Genomic DNA, 24,604 nt, shown 5'->3' on the forward strand with positions numbered 1-24,604 from the left:
CCCGAGGCCACGCCCTCGCTCCGCCTCTTCTCACCCCTGCTCCACCCCTCCCCCGAGCACCTCCTGCTAGCCAGTCAGCGGCCAGCACCAGGGCCCGCCAAACAGCTGATCAGCGGCCAGCCCAGGCCTGAACCACTGTGGCTGGTGCATGCTGAGCACCCATGGGGTTGGCATCTATGGCTACAGGGCCGACTCTAGGCACCAGCCTCCCAAGCACGTGCTTGGGGTGGCCCTTTTCAAGGGGTGGCATTCCGGCGCCCTGCCCCCCCCCCTTTTTTTTTGTGTGTGCTTGGGGCAGCAAAAAAACTGGAGCCAGCTCTGTATGGCTATCAGTGCTCTGACAGCTCAGGATGCTTAAGGCCACTTCCTACCACCTCCCTGCAACTGTCCCAAGGTCACTGTCTGGGGTAAAGCAGCGTGAGGGTTGTCTGCTCACCCCAAGGCACCGTCTGGCGGCTGCATGTAGTGAGGTCATTCTCCTTTCCTCTTGGGTGGCAACTGCCTCCTCCTGGGGTATGGCCCAGTCTCCCGAGGCCAGCTCAGTCCAAGGACTTTCCCCTGCTGGGGTGTCCAAACAGCAAATCAAGGGGATCAATCAAGGCTAGAGTTCATATGACAGGGAGAGGGGAGTGCTTCTCTCTCAGGCTGTCCCTGCAGCAAGCCTCCCCTTTCCTCAGGGAGGGACCTTTGGACAGTTGTTTAGGGGGAGATTCTGACTTCCCTCAGCTCGTCTCTCCTGGAGCTGCCGGAAGCCTGTCTGCTCTCCTCCCTGGTCTGCCACAAAATGAGCTGCTCCCCTGCCTTTTACCCCCTCCTCATGTTGGTGCATTCGCCACAGATGCGGCGGGGCTGGCTAGGCCAGAGTATTTCCTTAGCCCCTTGTTGCTCAGGGTGGGGTTTGTGCACCCAATCACAAACCCTCCCCCCAAGATGGAGCCAGAAGACCTGGGGCCATCGCATTGCTCCCCCGTGTTCCCTGGAGAAAGTCAGTGTTCTGGGGAGCTTTGCCTGTCCTATCCTGAACTTGGAATGCGTAGGGCTGGAGAGATCAGCGCATCAGCCGGCTGTTTGTGTCTTTCATATCCTTCAACCATCTTAAGGGGGTATGAGAGGTGCTGAGCTTGGCAGATGGAATGGCACCCCACTGGAGGAGATACAGGCAAATGGACAAAAGGAAAGGAGGAGTGTCAGATATTTATGAAGACTCTTTGTAGGATCAGCACTGAGGATCTGGTTGGCTCACTTGGACCAGAAATAGTTACTGGCAATATTCACACTGTCGATCCTGTTCAGCATCAGTTTGTAGCGGTCTTCTTCCTGCTGGGATCACAAAACACTGTGAGCAGCACTCCCCTCAGCTCCAGCTCAAAAGCAGCCAAGCACCACTCCATGGGCTAGGGCCAGAGACTTAAAGACAACATGAAGTGATCGAACATGTGATCCAACCTGGGCAACAGTAACACTGCAGAACACACATTCTTGGGCATAGTCTGGACAGGCATCGGGCTACATCCTGCCACCCCCTCCAATACCTGTAAGCAAAGTCCAAAATGTAATGATACAGGTGCAATTCTGCTACACTGGACGAAGTGGAGGCAGGACTCTGTGTTGCACAGAATGGCTTTCTGGCAACTCTCTCCAAGGCTGTAGTAGATACATGGCCAGTAGATTTGCAAACCATGCAAATCCACTGTCCAAAAGCCCTGCCAAGGAGTCCTGTAGGGGCCACACAACCACTGCAGGCAATAGGATTGGTCCCATTTACTAAGGTTTTGCATGGGTGGGAGGAAGTAATCAGCAATTGATCCATGAGGCAGGTTTCAATTATCCCCATAGAAGTTTGGGAATAAGCTTCCGTCCACACTTGCTGCACTATCCTAGTCCTGGGCCACTGTGTCCTGGGCAGAGAGGCCAAGCAAAGCAAAGCAAGGCGTGTTTTTGTGGTTGTCAAAGAACTAGGATGGCACCAATTAACCAGGACTTGAGCCCAGTTCCGTCTAGTCTTGGAACTGCTCTCGGGCTGTGTTGTGTATCATTCTGGCCTGGATTGTCTCCTCTTCAGGGGCTGGACTCCCAGCATTCCCAGGCCCTGCTGGCCAGGGTCCTACACTCCACTGGCTGGCCACTGGACTGGGAGGCCAGCTCACTGCTTCACTATTTACTCTGCTTTACACACACCTCTGAGGCCCTGCCAGCCTTATTCTAATGCCAGTGGTGGCTGCGTCTGAGTCCCTCTGGAGACGCTCAGCCCTCTGCCTATTTCCTCCAGAAGGAAGAGCTGTGTAGCGACATAGTCCCTTCTCAGAAGGCTCCCTCAGGGTCCCGGAGGAGACGTGCAGCTTACCACCAGCAGCTCTCCGTTCTCGCCTGAGGAGCTCTTCCTGGCTGGCTTAGTCTGTGGCAGTGATGGAACTGCTATGAGAGAACAAAGGCATTACTTAAAGGACCAGCGGCACTGAATCAGTTCCAGCTTTTCCTGACTGTCCCCCTTGTTCCCCACTGCTGCTTACAGACACCCCAGATCACTGCTTACTGAGCCATAGGGGGCCTAGAAGGACCCTCACACTACACTTTTTATGCACCTACCAATAAGGATGGTCATACTGGGTCCCAGTATCCTGTCTTCCGACAGTGGCCAATGCCAGGTGCTTTAGAGGGAATGAACAGAACAGGTAATCATCAAGTGATCCCTCCCCTGTCGTCCACTCCCAGCTTCTGGCAAACACAGGCTGGGGACACCAACCCTGCCCTTCCTGGTTGAGACCCACTGATGGACCTATCCTCCAAGAATTCATCTAGTTCTTTTTTGAACCCTGTTATAGTCTTGGCCTTCACAACATCCTCTGGCAATGAGTTCCACAGATCAACAGTGCTTTGTGTGAAGAAATACTTCCTTTTGTTTCTTTTAAACTTGCTGCCTATTAATTTCATTTGGTGACCTCTAGTTCTTGTGTTATGAGAAACAGTAAATAACACTTCCTTATTTACTTTCTCCACACCAGTCATGATTTTATAGACCTCTATCATATCCCCCTTTAGTTGTCAGTTTTCCAAGCTGAAAAGTCCCAGTCTTATTAATCTCTCCTCATACAGAAGTTATTCCATACCCCCAATCATTTTTATTGCCCTTTTCTGTACCCTTTCCAATTCCAATATATCTTTTTTGAGATGGGGCAACCAGATCTGCATGCAGTAGTCAAGATGTGGATGTACCATGGATTTATATAGAGGCCATATGATATTTTCTGTCTTATTATCTATCCCTTTCCTAATGATCCCCAACATTCTGTTAAGCTTTTTTGACTGCCGCTGCACATTGAGTGGATGTTTTCAGAGAACTATCCACAATGACTCTAAGAACTTTCTTGAGTGGTAACAGCTAATTTAGACCCCATCATTTTATATGTATAATTAGGATTATGTTTTCCAATGTGCTTTGCATTTATCAACACTGAATTTCATCTGCCATTTTGTTGCCCAGTCACCCAGTTTTGTGAGATCCCTTTGTAACTCTTCGCAGTCTGCTTTGGACTTAACTATCTTGAATAGTTTTGTATCAACTGCAAATTTTGCCACCTCACTGTTTACCCCTTTTTCCAGATCATTTATGAATATGTTGAACAGTACTCATCCCAGTACTGACCCCTGCGGGACACCACTATTTACCTCTCTCCATTCTGAAAACTAACCATTTATTCCTACCCTTTATTTTCTATCTTTTAACCAGTTACTGATCCATTAGTAGGGCCCTACCAAATTCATGGCTATGAAAAACATGTCACAGACCGTGAAATCTGGTCTCCCCCCCAACCCCCCATGAAATCTGGTCTTTTGTGCTCTTTTACTTTATACTATACAGATTTCATGGGGGAAACCAGCATTTCCCAAATTGGGGGGCCTGACCCAGAGGGAGTTGCGGGGGGGTCACAACGTTATTGTAGGGGGGTCGTGATATTGCCACCCTTACTTCTGTGCTGCCTTCGGAGCTGAGGAGCCGGAGAGCGGGGGCTGCGGGCCGAGGGCCCAGCTCTGCAGGCAGCAGTGCAGAAGTAAGGGTGGCAACACCATACCGTACCATCCTTATTTCTGTGCTGCTGCTGGCGGCGGCTCTGCCTTCAGAGCTGGGCTCCTGGCCAGCAGCCGCCGCTCTCCAGCTCTGAAGGCAGTGCCACTGCCAGCAATAGCGCAGAAGTAAGGTAGCACTAACGCAACAACAATACAATAACCTTGCGACCCCACCACAACTCCTTTTTGGGTCAGGAACCCTACAATTACAACACTGTGAAATTTCAGAGTTAAATAGCTGAAATAATGGAAATTTATGATTTTAAAAATCCTATGACCGTGAAATTGATCAAAATGGACTGTGAATTTGGGCGGGCCCTATCCACGAGAGGACCTTCCCTCTTATCCCATGACAGCTTACATTGCTTAAGAGCCTTTGGTGAGGGACCTTGTCAAAGGCTTTCTGAACATCTAAGTATACTGTATCCACTGGATCACCCTTGTCCACCTGCTTGTTGACCCCCTCACAGAATTCTAGTAGATTGGGGAGGCATGATTTCCCTTTACAAAAAAATGCTGACTCTTCCTCACCAGATTATGTTCATCTATGTGTCTGATAATTCTGTTCTTTACTATCGTTTCAGCCAATTTGCCCGGTACTGAAGTTAGATTTACCAGCCTGTAATTTCCGGATCACCTCTGGAGCCTTTTTAAAAATTTGGCATCACATTAGCTATCCTCCAGCCATTGGGTACAGAAGCTGATTTAAATGATAGGTTACATACCACAGTACAACTACATATGGGGCCTGAAGGTCTGTGCAGTGAATATTTCAACCTTGTAGGGAAAATGGTTCACCTATTGGGCTAAGGCAGCTAATACACAGAAGGGAATGAAATAAAAAACACAGGACTGGGGATCAGGGACCCTGGGTTCCAGCCCTCACTCTACTTCAGACTCACTATGGCACATTGGGAAGTCATGTCCTTCTGTGCCTCAGTTTCCCCCCTTTTAAAACCAGTCTAATACCACCTACCTGATGAGGGTTTGTGAAGCCTAATTCATTAATCTCATAAAGTGCTTCAAGGTCCTTGAAGGTAAAGAATGGGGAGAAGGGCAACATTTTTATGTTAAGCACCAGTTACCAAATAACACTCCACTAAAGGCCCAGAGATGCTTATGATATTTAATCAGATATGGGTTATACTGTTGTGTGGTTTAACACAAGATTCCCTACTATCACTCAAATCAATGACATCCTGTTCAAAATAAATAGTCAGGAAGTCCCAATAAGAGATGCTTTGTCCTCATTTAGCTAGATCAGGGGTCGGCAACGTTTGGCACGCGGCTCGCCAGGGTAAGCACCCTGGCGGGCCGGGCCAGTTTATTTACCTGCTGACGTGGCAGGTTTGGCCGATCGCGGCCCCTACTGGCCGCGGTTCGCCGTCCCGGGCCAATGGGGGTGCCAGGAAGCCGCGGCCAGTACATCCCTCGCCCGTGCTGTTTCCCGCCGCCCCCATTGGCCCGGGAGGGCCAGTGGGAGCCGCGATCGGCCGAACCTGCCGCGTCAGCAGGTAAATAAACTGGCCCAGCCCGCCAGGGTGTTTACCCTGGCAAGCCACGTGCCAAACGTTGCCGACCCCTGAGCTAGATCATCATCCAGGCTCTCACAGAAAGATTACAGCCTATTCTGTACACGTGAGCCAAACCAAGAGTTTATAAGCGAATGCGATACACATGGCCATGCTAGTGAGCTGAGATAAGCTGCGTGGATGGGGAGTACAATGCAGATGCCTTTCTTACCTGCGGGAAGGCTGGTTTTTTGCATGACAAGCTCTGGGAGTTTCCAGCAGCCGCTGTCCTCATCCCAGATGGACTCACATCTGATCTTATCTAGGTTGCTATAGTTACAGTCACGCCGTATGAGGGGCTGCACCTGATCCAGAAGCTGCTGAAAGAGCAAGCAGTCCCGCTCCTGCCGGCGGATGGTGGCAAGATAATCAATCTTCTCCAACTCAAACTCTGACTGCAAGTCTTTGATTTCAGTCTCAGCAGCTCGCAGCTAGGTCCCCAAAAGGAAAGGGTTAATTGTGGTGAGAACAGAGAACTCTAGACGACCGGCACAACAAGAATGATTGGGGGAAGATATGAAGAGGGAAGAAAGATATGAGGAGAGTTTGAAAAGATTTGCACTGTTTACTTTAGAGAGGAGACTAATAAAGAGAGCGCATGATCTAAGTATACTGTATATGAATGGTTCAGAGAAAGTGGATTGGGAACTTCTATTCTCTCTGTCTCATAACTCAATAACAAGAGGACATTCAATGAAATTGAAAGGTGGCAAATTCAAAACTGGTAAAAGGAAACTCTTCTTCACACAATGTGCAATTAGAATGTGGAACTCATTGCCACATGAAGTTGTGGGAATAAATAACTTAGAATTTTGCTATGAGGGGCTGGAACTTATATGGACGTCAAGAATATTCAGAATTACACTAGCATATACTAAAAAAATGGGAAGAGATGTAAAACCCCAGGCTTCAAGTTTCAAGCAAATCTCTGACGAACTATTAGGGATTAGGATGAACTCCTCTAGGGGCAGATTCTTCCACATCTGCCTACACCAGAGTTTATTGCCCCTTCCCCTGAAGTATCTGGTGCTGGCCCCTATTGTAGATAGGTTACTGGACTAGATGGACATTGGGCCCCCTTCCTAGAAGCCGCTGCCAGGGGTGTGCTGGTCACTTTCGGGAGCCGCCCGAGGTAAACGCTGACCTCCTGATCTCCTCCTGCACCCCAACCTCTTGCCTCAGCCTACAGTCTGTACCCCACACCCAAACTCCCTCCCAGAGCCTGCACCCCACACCCCCTCCTGCACCCCAACCCCCGGCCCCAGTCTGGTGGAAGTGTGTGAGGATGGGGGAGAGTGAGCGACAGAGGGAGGGGGGATGGAGTGAGCAGGGGCGGGGCTTTGGAGAAGGGGCATGACGGGCATGGTCTCAGGGAAGGAGCAGGGGACGGGGCAAGGGTCTTTCGGTTTGCGTGATTAGACAGTTGGCAACCCTACCGGGCAGGCAGGTGGAAACCCTGGCCGTGCTGGAAGAGCGCGCCCAGCAGCGCAGCCGGCAGTTCGCTGGGCACCAGCCAGCGCAGGCACAGCACCACCCAAATGTCAGGCGGACCGTGTCCACACGGGCGCGGCTTGTGCATGCGTGCCCATTGACTGTTCTGCCCTGGAGCCTGGAATTGCTGTCAGCGGGCCTGTGTGCACACATGTTTTTGGAGGCCCTTTGGTAGGTAAGCACTATATCTTTAAAGCTGCATGTTGTCAGAGGGTCTGGTTTTCAGAATGGCCTCACTTTGATGGGCACAATTTTGCATTTACAATTATTTTTGGGTGCAATTCATACTGCTTATATGTCTTCTGATTCATAGCTATAATGAACCACAGTCAAATGAAGACAGATACCTAATTCCTTCAGCATCAAAAGCATGATTGTGATTGGAATAACAGAGACTTGGTGGGATAACTCACATGATTGGAATACTGTCATGGATGGATATAAACTGGTCAGGAAGGACAGGCAAGGCAGAAAAGGTGGGGGAGTTGCATTGTATGTAAGAGAGCAGTATGACTGCTCAGAGCTCCAGTATGAAACTGCAGAAAAACCTGAGAGTCTCTGGATTAAGTTTAGAAGTGTGAGCAACAAGGGTGATGTCGTGGTGGGAGTCTGCTATAGACCACCAGACCAGGGGGATGAGGTGGACGAGGCGTTCTTCCAGCAACTAACAGAAGTTACTAGATCACAGGCCCTGGTTCTCATGGGAGACTTCAATCACCCTGATATCTGCTGGGAGAGTAATACAGCGGTGTACAGACAATCCAGGAAGTTTTTGGAAAGTGTAGGGGACAATTTCCTGCTGCAAGTGCTGGAGGAACCAACTAGGGGCAGAGCTCTTCTTGACCTGCTGCTCACAAACTGGGAAGAATTAGTAGGGGAAGCAAAAGTGGATGGGAACCTGGGAGGCAGTGACCATAAGATGGTCGAGTTCAGGATCCTGACACAAGGAAGAAAGGAGAGCAGCATAATACGGACCCTGGACTTCAGAAAAGCAGACTTTAACTCCCTCAGGGAACTGATGGGCAGGATCCCCTGGGAGAATATCATGAGGGGGAAAGGAGTCCGAGGAGAGGTGGCTGTATTGTAAAGAATCCTTATTGAGGTTGCAGGAACAAACCATCCCGGTGTGTAGAAAGAATAGTAAATATGGCAGGCGACCAGCTTGGCTTAACAGTGAAATCCTTGCTGATCTTAAACACAGAAAAGAAGCTTACAAGAAGTGGAAGATTGGACAAATGATCAGGGAGGAGTATAAAAATATTCCTCAGGCATGAACGAGTGAAATCAGGAAGGCCAAATCACACTTGGAGTTGCAAGAGATGTTAAGAGTAACAAGAAGGGTTTCTTCAGGTACGTTAGCAACAAGAAGAAAGTCAAGGAAAGTGTGGGCCCCTTACTGAATGAGGGAGGCAACCTAGTGACAGGAAAAAGCTCATGCACTCAATGTTTTTTTTGCGTCTGTCTTCACGAACAAGGTCAGCTCCCAGACTGCTGCACTTGGCAGCACAGCATGGGGAGGAGGTGACCAGCCCTCTGTGGAGAAAGAAGTGGTTCAGGACTATTTAGAAAAGCTGGACGAGCACAAGTCCATGGGGCCGAATGCGCTGCATCCGAGGGTGCTAAAGGAGTTGGCGGATGTGATTGCAGAGCCATTGGCCATTATCTTTGAAAACTCATGGCGATCGGCGGAGGTCCCGGATGACTGGAAAAAGGCTAATGTAGTTCCCATCTTTAAAAAAGGGATGGAGGAGGATCCGGGGAACTACAGGCCAGTCAGCCTCACCTCAGGCCCTGGAAAAATCATGGAGCAGGTCCTCAAGGGATCAATTCTGAAGCACTTAGAGGAGAGGAAAGAGATCAGGAACAGTCAACATGGATTCACCGAGGGCACGTCATGCCTGACTAACCTAATTGCCTTCTATGAGGAGATAACTGGCTCTGTGGATGAGGGGAAAGCAGTGGATGTGTTATTCCTTGACTTTAGCAAAGCTTTTGATACGGTCTCCCACAGTATTCTTGCCAGCAAGTTAAAGAAGTATGGGCTGGATGAATGGACTATAAGGTGGATAGAAAGCTGGCTAGATCGTTGGGCTCAACGGATAGTGATCAATGGCTCCATGTCTAGTTGGCAGCCGGTTTCAAGCGGAGTGCCCCAAGGGTCAGTCCTGGGGCCGGTTTTGTTCAATATCTTCATTAATGATCTGGAGGATGGTGTGGACTGTACCCTCAGCAAGTTTGCAGATGACACTAAACTGGGAGGAGTGGTAGATATGCTGGAGGGTAGGGATAGGATACAGAAGGACCTAGACAAATTAGAGGATTGGGCCAAAAGAAATCTGATGAGGTTCAACAAGGACAAGTGCAGAGTCCTGCACTTAGGACAGAAGAATCCCATGCACTGCTACAGACTAGGGACTGAGTGGCTAGGCAGCAGTTCTGCAGAAAAGGACCTAGGGGTTACAGTGGACGAGAAGCTGGATATGAGTTAACAGTGTGCCCTTGTTGCCAAGAAGGCTAATGGCATTTTGGGCTGTATAAGTAGGGGCATTGCCAGCAGATCGAGGGACGTGATCATTCCCCTCTATTCAACATTGGTGAGGCCTCATCTGGAGTACTGTGTCCAGTTTTGGGCCCCACACTACAAGGAGGATGTGGAAAAATTGGAAAGTGTCCAGCGGAGGGCAACAAGAATGATTAGGGGGCTGGAGCCAGGGGCGGCTCTATGTATTTTGCCGCCCCAAGCACGGCAGTCAGGCAGCTTTCAGCGGCACGCCTGCGGGAGGTCCACCAGTCCTGCGCCTTCGGCATACCCGCCGCCAAATTGCCACCGAAACCGTGGGACTGGCGGACCTCCTGCAGGCATGCCACCGAAGGGAGCCTGATTGCCGCCCTCACGGCGACCGGCAGGCTGCCCCCTGCGGCTTGCCACCCCAGGCACGTGCTTGGTGCGTGGGTGCCTGGAGCCGCCCCTGGCTGGAGCACATGACTTATGAGGAGAGGCTGAGGGAACTGGGATTGTTTAGTCTATAGAAGAGAAGAATGAGGGGGGTTTGATAGTTGCTTTCAACTACCTGAAAGGGGGTTCCAAAGAGGATGGATCTAGACTGTTCTCAGTGGTACCAGATGACAGAACAAGGAGTAATGGTCTTAAGTTGCAGTGGGGGAGGTTTAGGTTGGATATTAGGAAAAACTTTTCCACTAGGAGGGTGGTGAAGCACTGGAATGGGTTACCAAGGGAGGTGGTGGAATCTCCTTCCTTAGAGGTTTTTAAGGCCCGGCTTGACAAAGCCCTGGCTGGGATGATTTAGCTGGGGATTGATCCTGCTTTGAGCAGTGGGTTGGACTAGATACCTCCTGAGGTCCCTTCCAACCCTGATATTCTATGATTCTATGTGCCCCCCCCCCACTTCAGCTGTGCCAATGTAAGAAGCTGTGCCACTAGAGAGAATAATGTCTCTCTCTCTCTCTCGCACACACACACACACGCGCACACAGCCAATTTATTAGTTTGCAGGTCAAAGCAGGACAAAGCAGGAGATGGGCAACAGCTCACCATGACCATTCTCAATGATGCCAAGTCCTGCCCATGTTATAGATGTGTGTGAGTAACCGTACAAATCATAACAACACTTAACGCCTGGATAGCCCTGTCCTCTGCAGCTCTCAAAGAGCTTTACCAAGGTGAGTGAAAATCTTTCTTCTCAGTTACAGATGGGGAAACAATTTGCTCACGTGAGTCAACAGCAGAGCCAAGTAGAGAATTCAGCTCTCCTGAATCTCTGTCTGTTGTTCTATCCAGGCTGGCTCAAAGCATGGCATATATCACTATCAAAAGTAGGCCACTTGATTTACAGCTTCTACTTTGTGTTATGTTGAGGTGGAATAACATAGTGGCAATTTTGGGCTCTCCCCAAGCAAAAAAAATCTTATTCTTACTTTTAGAAATTGTGAGGCTTTGATGTGAGTGAGGATAATTTAATATTTAAGATTATCAAGGGGCTAAAATAATCAAAATCCATGTCTAACATGTCTTGTCAGTTAACTAGGATCAGTTTGAAAGACACGGAGATGCCAGAGTCATGCTGACTGGAGTGTCTCATTACTATAACAAAAGGATGAAGGTGAAGGAGGAAAGGCAGATGAGGGGATAGGGGGATAAGAGTAAGGGGCACCTCCAAGAGTAATCTCACGGATGCTCCCCAAATCTTAGCTCTATACAAGAGTTAATTGCTTCTTAGGGGTTACCTTCTTCTGCATCTTCTCCAGCAGCTTGCTCTTGGCTCGCACCTCCTCTTGGATGGAGTCATAGACATTGAGCAGGACCCAGTCACTGCTGTCCTCATCAATTTTCTGCAGAGCTGCCACCAGTTGCTTCTTCCGTTCATCTGCATATTTTTTCCGACATTTGTGCTTTTCCTTCAGGTCCTTGTTTTTGGCCTGTTCTCCTCCAACCACCTGTTGTTCCAGCATGTGCAGCCTGGAAGAGTTGGACACATTTCTTAGATCTGTAGCATAAAGGAACATCTGCACATATGCAAATGATACACTTTCATGGCAACTGCCTAGAGACATTTTAAAAGATACAATAAACAGACAGTGATTTCTGCTGAAGTGAGTATTCAGATTTGTTGATTTAAGAGGTGAGTGACGATGGGGAGCCTCTGTTTTAAGATTTACTTTGTGTTGTGATGTTCACCAAAGCATGAGCTCAGTGTATGTATCTTTACATACATCCTGAATGTATTCACCATTAGGTATATCTAGAAATCTTGACATTTATGGCCCTGTATTTATGAAGTAAAAGAGATTTTTTTTAAATGAACATCCTAATCCTTATTTTTTGTTTTGAAACCTGCTGTTTAGCCCCAAGACTGATACAGCATTAGGATACAGACCATCCCAACATCGTTTGTAATTTATTTTCAGTGGGTGGGCTGAAGCAGATGTAGTAAAGGGAGCAATTTCCATACGCGGGGGCTGCCACATCAAAGGCTTGGTCTCTTGCTGACCTCAGGTCAATAGTGAAGCCCCTGAAAGGCAGGGAAATATCTGCCGTGACGATAAGACAAATGCCCTTCTGTGAATCACACAACAAATTGATGCCCATGCATCATGAGGAAATAGGTACCTGCACTGAATTACTGAATATTTTGTGCACAGGAGGAAAAAAACCCTGTTCCCCTAACAACCCTTCAACAGGTCATTTAAGGTGATCGCCCCCTTGGGAATGTTAATCTTTTTACTACAATCCCTTGCCTATGCTGAGGATTTGAGACATTGGTTGCCAACCCCTCGTGTAATTGCACTGGTGTAGAGAGGTAAGTCACTCTTCACACTGGTGGAGCTTATCCTGGTTGAACCTGGCGTAAGCTGTACCTTACAGCCATTCACTTTTTCTACACAGGGGTTTGCACTGCTGCTGCTCTAACAGAGGCTGGCCAATGGGGGCCAATAAGGAGAGAATGCCAGAGTAGACATGACCTGTGATGATACTATCCTCTTAACTGTCTTTTCTTCGATCAGAGCATGCAAACCCATTCCTAAAGAACTCAGGTTTCCTCAAGGGGAAACTGGCTCTTTCTGCGCCACTGGACCTCCTGTCTCAATAGCTTGAGTTTGAGATGAAACAATTTAGCCCTCAGCAGCTTTTGTTTAATGCCCAATTGAATCCTGCTTTGCTAAACAGTAGCAGATAGTCCGCAGACATCCTGAGCTGTAAAGTCTTTCCAAGGAGGCTTTGAAAATCCCATCTCCAAGGATCCCTGCCTTGCCTGATATGCAAAGAACTTTGATGTTTAACAATGTAATTGTAGGAGTGAGTTTCCTTTCCTTGTGTGTTAAGCAAACTAAGTTCTGCAAGGGAGTGTTGAGATTTGACACAATCAATCAGAATAATTTCTTTGGAGCTGTCTCAGCCTGTGATAAATAAAGGGGGCATAGCTCCCTTTGATAGACACCCAGTCAGCCAGTTAGCTGTAAAATCCCTCTTGGTAGCTGTTCTCTGCTTGCTTTACCTGTAAAGGGTTAACAAGCCCACAGGTAAAAGGAAAGGAGTGGGCACCCAACCAAAAGAGCCAATGGGAAGGCTAGAACTTTTTAAAATGAGAAAGAAACTTTCCCTTTGTCCGTTGTTCTCCGGCAGAGCAGGAATGCTGTGTAAGGTTTGAACCAGGTATGAAAAATTAGCTTCCATACCTACAAGGAATCATTTGGATAGGGAACAGTTAGATAAATGCAATCAGGTTTATTCTTTATTTTGGCTTGTGGCTCTCCTCTGTGCTAACCCCGGATGCTTTTGTTTGCTTGTAACCTGTAAGCTGAACCCCCAAGAAAGCTATTTTGGGTGCTTAATTTTGGGAATTGCTCTTTTAAAATCTAGCAAAAGCCTAAGTTCCAGATGTATTTTCTTTCTTTTTGTTTTTAATAAAACTCACCTTTTTTAAGAACAGGATTGGATTTTGTGTGTCCCTAAGAGGTTTGTGCCTGTTGTTTGATTACCTGGTAGCAACAGCTAATTTCCTTTGTTTTCTTTCTCAGCTCTTCCCTGGAGGGCTTGAGGGTACCCCACAGGGAGGATTTCCCAAGTCCTCCTTCCTGGGTTCAAAGGGTTTTTTTTGCATTTGGGTGGTGGCAGCGTTTACCAAGCCAAGGTTAGAGAGAAGCTGCAACCTTGGGAATTTAATACAAGCCTGGAGTGGCCAGTATTGATTTTTAAAGTCCTTGCGGGCTCCCACTTCCTGAGCTCGGAGTGACAGAATGGGGATTCAGCCTTGACATAGCCTAACAGGCGAATAGCTTATCATTTACAAATTGCACCCCCTTGTATATTTTAATAGCCTGTTTGAGCCTCAGAGATGCCCAACAGAGAAATGTGCAGTAGAGAAGCCCTTGGGAAACCTTCTGGAGAAGCAGTTACAGCAGAAGGCCATTTTCAGAATGAAGCAGCATTCAACACTTGAGAGTTTAATATAAGGGCACACAATTGCCTCAAAAACCAGTGGAACCCACGAAGAGTGAATCAGGATATAGTGAAACTCCACTAGTGGGGAATTGACAGCAAGTCCCATATTGTTTCAATGCGCTGTCATTCTGCTTAAAGGGACTTTCCTGTCAGGCCCTCTCCAGGGTAGAGCAAAAACTGTGCCATCTTCAAACTAGTTTGGACTCAAGATGGGCCAAAAGTTGAACCTTGAATCTGAAGCTCTTCATACTCCAAGGGTCAAGTTTGGGTTCAAGGCTCTGAACCTCGTTCCACAGCAGATCCAAGCCAGAAGGGACCGATTTGCCAGTTCTCGTTCAGATATGGTTCTTGCAAGAATAGCTGATTTCCATTTTCACTGGTTTGGGGCAAATATTTTACAGTAACAATAACCAACATATTTTTCAAGGTGAGTTTTATCACAGCAGACTGACAGCCCTAAAGAGGAAAGTCTCATTTATCGAGCTACACAATGGGCAGCAACAAGGCGAGATTCCTCCACACTCACCCCACCACCGGGGCTCCAATGCCCTGGAGGAACCCCCTCTGGGATTGAAAAAGGAGTTGTCTCCATGGTCTGTTCAGTTCTAAACCTTACCAACAGCAAGTAGCTAGAAATGCATCAGTTCAAAGATAGGCCTGCCAACAGCCCCAAGAAAGGAAAGATTTCAGAGTTAGGCAGCATTTGATATGGTAACCCAGAAGCAAAACACTTGCTGTCCCATTTGCAATCTCCTCAAATGGCCTGTTCCCCAGTATTTCACTCTTATAATTTCTGTATTTCGGCAACATCTAATGTCAGATCGGCTGGCTCTTCATGTTTGAACAAGATTGGAACTTCCTTGTGGGGCAGGAGACACATCTTCTGTTTTGTACACATTAAGCACACTGTCTGAGCTTAATAATAAGAATGCAGTGCGATAGTCTGGTTGTTTCTGTCTGTGCATGTCACATGCAATGCACAAAAGGCACTCTGCCGGATCAGAGGCACAGTTACTGACCTGGCAAGCACTTGCTGCTGGTCCACAGCCACTGGAAGCGCCTCGGCACCAATGGCCACTTCTGCTCCAGGACTCTCTCTGGTCACACTCCCGACATACTGGGCTATCTGAGGCTCTGCTGTGTCCTGAGGGCAAAAGGCAGCTAAAGACAGCTGTTCTGAAAACATGCAGCATGTGTACTGAGACACACGATGAAGCAGGAAGCTGTCCCACTCTGGGGTTGCTCAAGGACCAAAGAGTAAGGAATGTCATTTTGCTGCTTCCCCCTGCAGCACAAGCCACCAAAATTGTCACATTACCCTTAAGGATATAGTAAGCTCCTGCCCTAGTAGTGTTGCTGTGCACTGTTAAACAGCTGCCACATTCCACCCCAGAAGCAGCTGCACTGTGGCTAGATAAATACGCTCTTTGATGAGTATCCATGAACCTCACAGACACAGGGGATAGGCAGCTAGATTTGTTCCATTTGTCTGATAAAGAGCATTGGGTGATGGGTACCTTGGTGGACACCTGTTCTGTTTCTGTGACGGCGACAACAGGGCCTGGAGACAAAGGTGCCTGGTCAGGGAGAGTTTCAACCCTCAGGACAGCATCTGGAGAATACAAGAAAAAATACCCAGAACTCTTAGCTACAAGCTCTGCACCACTAGAGCATCACTCTATGAAAATATCACCCAAAATTTGCACCAACCACGTCTGTTAGCAAAACAGCTGCCAATTGCCACCTCACCCTGTTTGGGGAAAACCATGGGAGACCCAAAGAGCATCCTCCATGAATACAGTAGTTTTCACAATGGATGGTAAAACTCTGGAGGTTCACATGAGAATGCTCAGTCTGTCTCTGAGGGTGGGGGCTTACGGTCAAAGAAAAATCACCATTTTGTGTTAGAAAATGTCTGAGCCAACTATTGAGAACACAGGTAATAGAACTACTATGGATTATCAGCTCTTTGGGGCACAGGCCATCTTTCTGGTCTGTGTTTGTTCAGTAACTAGCTCAACTGGCTCCTAGGCAGCACTGCAAAACAAATAAGGATAATACTATAGCATGGCTGGCAGCAAGTCACAATTGTCTCAGGAATCCCCAGACTTTGCCTAGTTGACAAGCCATATTGGCTACTCACTAGGCATTGAAGGGGCACACCTAATTCACATATAATGGATAAGTTTGAAACTATCACCCTCGTATCGTGCATAGAAGTGTGGCTTGTGCCAAGCCAACTGGCTTAAGGTACAGCAATGCATGATGGGGCCTGTCATCTCTGCAGTTCAAATCTTTTATTCAAGCTAAGTGCTGTAGTGGCCCAAGCTGCAAAGTTCTATTGTCTGCAGTTGCTAGTCCCCCGGTCTACATCCTCCCTGCTCTACGGTTCCCCCAAAAGCTAGCACTTCTCTAAATCTTCCCCGTTCCCACCTGCTTCCTTCCTGAGGTTTTCCTCCAGAGTGGACAGCTTGAGGTCGTAGGAAGTCCGCATGGTATTGATGTCCTCCTCAAGTCGGGCGCGGGACTCTTGCTCGGCTTCATAGTCTGCCTTCAGCCGGGCCAGCTTCGCCTCATACTCCTGAAAGGCACAAGGGCACTGTGGACAGCCTGGCACGGCACATCCCCATGGTCTACTCCTGACCATCCCCACCCATTCTGGGCTGCTCGTCACTTCCCTAGCAATATACTAAATACAGAGCTGTATTCGCAGCCATTTTCCACTCTACAATGTAAATGAACACAGCGGCTGCTCACAGGTGATTGGCAATTCTCCATTTATCCACAGGACAGGAATAGCTGACACAACAATGCCTCAACCCTGCCCTGGAGGGATCTCCTTTAAGAATGAGAGGGGAGTTCGCTCCCTCTAGCACTTTCCCCTCTGATCTCTCGGCCCAGTCGGAGTCCAGTCAGTGCTGATTCTGGAGGTGGATTATGAATTTGGACACCTGCATGTTAGGAAATGGACTAATATCCCAACCTGGATGATCAGCCATCAGGAAATGTACAGATAGCATTAAACACTTGACTGTCAATAAGACAGAGAGACAGAGAGAGAGTGTGTGTGTGTGTGTGTGTTTGTTTGTTTCCTCTCTCCAGCATATATCCAGGTTATGTGAGAGGTTTCAATGCATAATCTGAATTTTCTGATCCTTTCTGATGGTGGATTCTGTGAATCTTGACCCACACAGACAAGCTTGGACAAATCCAAAATTGCAATTAGATGGGAATTTTCCAGGCTAGATAAGTGCTGGTTCATAGGAAATCTAGAATTTAGGCTTCTGTGTATTTGAAATTGATCATTATGATTTTTGGGGACAAATGAGGCAGCTTTGTGTCATACAAACCACATCCCAAATGCTATCAGATTGGAACAAATTTTTGTCCCTCCCAATATGGCCAAATTAGAGCCACCAACAGAACCGAAAGGTTCTATATCTCATTAACGATCACCTAAGCAACCAGCAGCACTGAAGTCATTGGGAGTTTAGTCTAACTAAGGAGCAAGTAGGAGGCTCAGGATTTGGCCCAATAGTTGGTCAGATCGGATTCACCGAACCCCTTGCTGACAGGAGATTCCACACTAGAATAGGAGGGAGTGCTGAAAGCTAAGGCACTTCTACAATGCAAATTGACCCATGCTGGGAACCCAGTTCCATCCCATCTCCAAAGCAAAATGAAACAATGTTGGGAAACTGTGGTATTGTAACATGGTCTCCAACAACACAGGTTTTGTCTATGGTACAAGACCAAAGATTGAGGTGTGTGGGCAGAGGTGTACCAAGAAGGTCACACAGTACCCCCTTGCGCTACAGTTGTGCTGAGGATTATAAAAGTGGACAACCCCCAGCAGGAAATAACTTGGGGGTCATGCTCCCTGGCTTACTTCTCTGATCAACTGCTTCTCTGCCTCGACATCTGGCTGGGGTTCAGGGAGGAGAGCTGGCTTCACTTCCAGCTGAGTAGTCTCAGCAGGTAACAGACCTAAGGAAAGGAGAAAGATTACTCACACATACAGCAGAGGATTGTCCACAGATCATTTGGCAACTAACCAACAGAAAGAGGCTAACAGATGATAGAGAATGTGTCAGCCTAGACATTCCTTTAAATTGTGCTAATAGGATACAGTCCATGGTAACAGAGAATGCTCTGTGCTGGGGCTGCACCTGAGAGACAGTCACTGCTGTGTGGAAGGACAAAGTTTTAAACAGCTTGGTTCCAGGTATGTAAAAGGCTGAAGATAATTCTAGTCTAGTCTAGATAGGTTCTTGCTATTATTTTCCAGGATGTAACTGAGGGCTACAATGGTATGATCTTTGCCTATGGCCAGACTGGCAGTGGGAAGTAGTTTAGAGCGTGGGACACTCTAAACCCTTCAACACAGAAAGGCATCGTTCCCTGGACACTGGATCACATTTCTGAGAGCAGTACAGGTCCGCAGTGATGTGAAAGGGCTATGGCAGTAAATGCAAGAGTGAGAGATGCTTGGAAGACCGTGCTAATTGGAGTCTTCCTGTCCCTGGTTTTCATCTAGCTATTCACTCAGGGAGGGGATCATTCTCACCCCCATTTTACAGATGGGGATATTGAGGCACACAAATGTTATGCAACTTGCCCTAGGTCAGAGAATTAGCATCAGAGCGAAGAACAGAACCTAAGAGTCCTGATGCCTCGTCCTCTGCTCTAACTGCTGGAGAATGCTGCCTCTTCACCCAAGCCTAAAGCTACAGGGACGCAGGCAAGATGTCTGGTTAAATGGAGCAGTGATCTTGTGGTTCTCACGCTTCATAGCCCCTATGCAGCTCCCTTCCCTTACTTATCCTCAGAGAGAAAAGGCAGGCGTACCCATGTGATAGCAAAGGAAATGAGGCCACTTAATGTGGCCACCTAACATAACCTCAGGCCCAGGAGGGGAGGATCAACAGTAGGGAGGTGAAGGGGGCATGGACATTGCCTGCTCTCTTGAAGGCTGGTTCTGGCTGGGGCAGGGGAAGGGAAGAAAGTCCATGGAGTCTTAGCCCCTACATGAAAGGCTGCTCCTATCCAGGAGTATGGAGGATGGTTCCTAGAGACTGCTCCCCTCCCTAAAGTATCCCCCCATCTGAAAACAGACTACTCCCATCCTAACCCTAACCCTCCCACCCAACTCGAAGGCCAAAGCTGCTGGCGTTGGGCTGAAGAGAGCCTTCCCCAACAGGTAGAAGGGAGGTTGGGGAGAAATGCCAATGTGCACTCTGTATATTTAAGGTGTAATTTTCTGGCCAATGATAAAGCAACTCTGGAGCAGTTCAAGGGCATCATACCTGACAAGTTATTTGTATTCATCTGTTCAGCCAAAATGGCCTTCAGCTTCCTGATCTCCTCCTGATACTCCCTCAGCAGAGCATCTTTGGGATCTTCATTGATACGGGGCTTGTTCTTGATGTTCTTTGCCCGGTTGGCATAGCGCAAAGTGCTGAGGCTCTCGTCGTAGTTGTTATCAGCAGGAGACAGGCAGGCCACCATGAGGGTCTTGGTGTTTCCTCCAAGGGAGTCCTGCAGCAACCGGGTCAGCTTGGAGTCTCGATAGGGGATGTGTTTGCACCTGCCATCTACCAGGGCTGAGATGACATTGCCCAGAGCTGAGAGAGAGAGGTTAATTTTGGTGGCTTCTTTGAGACGCTCCCCTGTGGCTCCGGTTTTGGACTGCCTCTCGCTTCCAGCCAGATCCACCAGGTTGAGTTTTGCAGCCCTCAGGTGATCCTGCCCTCTCTCATCTGCAAGAAAACAATGTGGGATCGGGTTCTTTTAAGAAGAAGCAACTTCACCAGACAAGGACCAGGCCTCTTGCCCTTAGGCATCACATTTCAATTTGAGCCCTAGACTTTGTATACACATAGGCTCCGATTCAGCAGAGCACATATACATATGCATAACTTCTAAACAGGCTTGAGTCCCATTGAAATCATGTACTTACCTATTTTGCTGAATCAGGGCCTTGGTTCCCAGAATACACAGCAAAACTTCTTGAACCGCTTTAGGTTCTGACCCCATGAGCACTCTCAACTCCCATAGGCTTCAGTGGAAGATGAGGGTACACAGAATTTTGCAGAAGACACTCGGCACCGTGCAGGATTGGGACTCTTACCTTGTACAGGTTCTTTCATACAAACTATGTCCCCCAGAATGTTTCCTGGAGTTAAATGATAAATGCCAGGCAGGGAGAGAGAAATTAAAGGGGTGGAGATAAGGGAGAATGGAAATGAGAGTCAAGAGTCAATGGGGTAGGAATTCAGCATGGCCAGAAACACATGGGCAGTACAAGCAGCAGAGGATGTGAATGGCCAGAGAGAAGGATCCGTTCAAGTGGACTACCGTGAAAGGCTTGGGGGAACCAAGAAGCCTGGAAGCAATATTTAGTTCAATTTCCAGCCTACAGCTTCTCTCTAGGCCTGAATCAAAGCTGCCTCAGTGTATGGTGATGCTCATAGGTCTGCCTGTGATGTACAGACACAGGAAGTGCCCCTCCCCAGGGAAACAAACACTATCAAGACGTCACCATGTGGGTTCCTGGCATCCCAAGAGGGGCTGCACACACTCTCCAAGGTTCAGGTTTTACTGCTTAGAAGCTGGTGAAATGACTCAGCAGGAGGAGAGACGGGCACTGTCAATGTCTGCTCCTCCTCAAGGGACAATGGGGAATATAAACAGAAAACTCCCCAGATTGGGATTCAGCCCACCCCCCTGAGCCTGGGTGAGGAGCCTGACCTTCCTAAAAGGATTCTGCCCCCTTTGCCTCCTAAGCAACCAATGTACAGCTCTCCCTGAGTACCACTGCATGAGGAAGCCAAGAGCTAAGCTGAAGTTAACACCTTGTTTACCAGGGACCAGGAAGTGACCCTCCCCTCTGTAACATTTCCTTCCTGCCTTTCACCCCACAATAATGCTAAGTGTAATGGGCTCAGGAAGGAATTCCGCCCCCACCCCCCATGCCCATGTATTCTGGGTTTGTTTGTTTTTTGAGAGGGGATCGCCTTCCTCTAAAGCTTCAGCAGCAATGTCCATGGCTAGAGGTGGGACAGCGAACAGGGTGGGACAGGGCTCTGAGGTGACTGTGACGTTGCACTCCATATGATTTTATGAAAATATGCTAATGAGTGTGAATATAATGTAGCTGGAATATGCTTCATGCAAAAGGTCTCTTGTAAGGTATCATTACAAAGCGTACAATCTACTGAGTGTGGTCATCCAATTTGTATAAATGTATCATTCTTGTATCTGAAACTAGAAATATGAAACATAACTCTGAAGTCCTATTGTAATTATGCAAAGTGTGGGTCATTAATGGTGGTTTGAAATCTTGATGGCTCCCATCAACTAGGACAATTGGTTGTAAATAGCTCTGTTTACTTGCAAGCCTTCCTGTGAGTCAGGCCAGGAACAATGAAGGCTTGGGGTCTCCCAAGACATGTGCCCATGTCACCTGGTACTGGAATCCATCTTAAACCTGGTGCTTTTCCATTTAGAAGGACGGGTGGGGACCCAAAGAGACAAAAGATTCCCACCTTGTGCCAAAGCTATATAAGGGGGGTGGAACAGAACAAAAGGGCTGCAGTCATGAGCAGGGGTGGCTCCGGGCACCAGCACACCAAGCGCGTGCCTGGGGCGGCAAGCCGCAGGGGTGGCGAGCCGCAGGGGTGGCGTGCTGGTCGCTGTGAGGGCGGCAGTCAGGCAGCCTTCGGCGGCATGCCTGCGGGAGGTCCACCGGTCCTGTGGCTTCGGCGGCGGGTACGCCGAAGCCACGGGACCGGCAGATCACCCGCAGAAACGCCACCGAATCCGCGTGACCAGCAGATCGCCCGCAGGCGTGCCACCGAAGGCCGCCTGACTGCCGTGTTTGGGGTGGCAAAAAACATAGAGCCGCCCCAGGTCATGAGAAATCCCTTAGCTACCACCTGAGCTGGAACAAGGACTATACCAGGGGAAGGGATTGGGCCCAGACTAGAAAGGAGTCTAGTCTGTGAAAGAAGCTTATTGGAACATCGCTGAGGGTGAGATTTATCTGTAAGCAGTTTCTTAATGTATTAGGCTTAGACTTGCGTGTTTTTGTTTTATTTTGTTTGGTAACTTACTTTGTTCTGTCTGTTATTACTTGGAACCACTTAAATCCTACTTTTTCTATTTAATAAAATTACTTTTGCTTATAAATTAACCCAGAGTAAGTAATTAATTCCTGGGGGAGCAAACAGCTGTGCATATCTCTTTATCAGTGTAATAGAGGGCGGACAATTTATGAGTTTACCCTGTATAAGCTTTATATAGAGTAAAATGGATTTATTTGGGGTTTGGATCCCAATGGGAGCTCGGTGTCTGGGTGCTAGAGACAGAAGCACTTCTTAAGCTGTTTTCAGTTAAGTCTGCAGCTATTTGGAGGACTTGGTTCAGACCTGGGTCTGTGTTTGCAGGAGGCTAGCGTGTCTGGCTCAACAAGAGAGCGTACTAAAGTCCCAAGCTGGCAGGGAAAACGGTCTCAGAGGTAGTCTCAGCACATCAGGTGGCAGTCCCAAGGGGGGGGTCTCTGTGACCGAACCTGTCACGGTGGCGTAATCAAGCAGGATCTGTGCACAGCTGATTGATCTGAAATGCTGGTAGTGATTTTAAGTGAGTTTTAAATGTGCTGGCTGGAGAACAGACAAAGTGGTTACCGGTTTGTAATTTTCTGTTTGCTTATTTCGGGTAAGGGAAATAGGGACAGAAAAGTAAGCAAACATAAGTAAGAGTGAAGATCAAAAGAAGCTAAAACTGCACAAGTTGCAAACTGCCCAGAAAGTCTGAACACTGGGCGCTGGGAAAGTCTCTGTTAACTACGAAGCCCCTGAGCTGAGTGGGTATATCTCACTTAATCATTTCCCTGCCATTGTGGGGCCTCAGGCATTGGTGCAGCTCAGTCCTGTGTAATCTCTGCCTGTGGCACGGAACAGGCTAGTCTCCTGTGGGCTGTAATAATTTGGTCTAATTTCAGTTGATGGGTTTAGTGGGCTGGTGCCAAGTGGTGTTGAGGGCCTGTGATATACAGGTCAGAGTAGATGATCTGGTGATCCTTTCCTGCCTTAAACTCTAGAACTATCCGCATGACTGCGAAAAGCTGCAAGCAGTTCCCCGCAGAACCTATCAGCTTTGCTGCCAGTCCTGCCAGGGGGATTTCTCTCCAATGTGAGCCACTCCTTCCCCATCCAGGGCGCGGGCATGCTGCCCACCCCTGCTAACTAAGGACTGAAGGGTGAAAACCTGTCCCCAAAGACTTCAGTGGGGCCAGAATTTCACCCCAGAACTCCAATGTGCTCTGATTCATTAGGGGTGTGTTGAACCATTTGACTCTCAGTCTCTCAGCACCTCCATAAATTACCCCACTCTCGGGGGTGCACAGAGCACTCTGAGACAGAAGGAAGGTGTTTTGAAAGGTACGCATTTGTCTCTTTTTCAAGTAGCTCACTAGGCGGAAAACAACTGTCCTAGTCCCTCCCTAAGCCCCATTCTGCCAGTCAGCATCTGAGGTGCTAGATAAGTAGCAAATGCTCATTCCGTGAACTAAGGAAAATAAAACAAAAGGAGAGTGATTCTCCAGTGAATAAAACTAGGCTACAAAGTCAGACTTTGCAAACTCTACCTATGGTAGATAATGTGGCCCCGATTATCACAGTATCTCAGCACCTCATGATTTTTCATGGATTCATCCTCACCCCCATGAAGCTGAGCAGGGCTAGTATCCCCACTGTACAGATGGGGAACTGTGGCCCAGAGAGACTAAGTGACCTGTCCAAGGTCACATAAGGAGTCTGTGACGGAGCAGACAATTGAATCCAGGTCTCCCATGTGCCAGGTTACCACCCTAAGTGCTGGATCATCCTTCATTTCAAACATTCCTTTCCCTGCTATTCCCAGCTACCACAAACCCAGGTTTAAGAGTAAAACTGACCACAAGCCTCTAGAACAGCATGAGGCTGACAATGGAGCGCATCAAGGGTTCAACGGGGTCAGCACCACTGTGATGGCCCCATCAATATCTGCAAAATCTAAACTTTCATTTCAAAAAATTAGTTTCTAGCCATTAAGGCTGTGAAGAAAACCTTCCAAATGTCAACAAAGCATAAACTGATGCACTCTGTGAAAGCTGAGTTCTCAGTTAGACAGACAGAAACAATAGCTCCAAGAAGTTAACTGCCTATTCATCACAATGGGGTGTTGACACTGAACCCTAATTATTATGCCATAAAGCACTGCTAGCTATTTCATCACTGATCATTCTGGCAGAAACATCTGGCAGCTCAGGGATTGTGGGTGAAACTGGGGAAAATAGGTGGAGTTTGAAAATAGTGCCACCCCTTCTTACTGTCCTTTCTGAGCCCTGGGGCAAATGGACATTCTGAAGAGTGGGGCTTTTACAGCTTAGGTAAGTAGCAACTGGCAATTAAAAATTAAGTAGTTGTTTTGGCTCCTGCCAGCAATTGTACCCAAGGAGCTTGTTTGTTTCAAT

General features: G+C 48.1%; 1 protein-coding gene across 1 annotated transcript in view; it reads right to left on the bottom strand.

The window, feature by feature from the left end:
- Positions 1–1,095: 1,095 nt before the first annotated feature.
- Positions 1,096–24,604, bottom strand: part of KIF17 (kinesin family member 17) — a 38,313-nt gene continuing 14,804 nt past the window's right edge. Inside the window, 9 exon segments of the mRNA XM_029913572.1 lie at positions 1,096–1,317; positions 2,345–2,415; positions 5,809–6,067; positions 11,373–11,604; positions 15,108–15,232; positions 15,606–15,700; positions 16,522–16,669; positions 17,978–18,075; positions 19,395–19,847. Of these exon segments, the coding sequence (XP_029769432.1) occupies positions 1,096–1,317; positions 2,345–2,415; positions 5,809–6,067; positions 11,373–11,604; positions 15,108–15,232; positions 15,606–15,700; positions 16,522–16,669; positions 17,978–18,075; positions 19,395–19,847 (1,703 nt within the window).

The sequence above is a fragment of the Terrapene carolina genome, unplaced genomic scaffold, assembly GCF_002925995.2.
Source record: "Terrapene carolina triunguis isolate 2854851 unplaced genomic scaffold, T_m_triunguis-2.0 Scaffold714, whole genome shotgun sequence".
Taxonomy (NCBI): domain Eukaryota; kingdom Metazoa; phylum Chordata; order Testudines; family Emydidae; genus Terrapene; species Terrapene triunguis.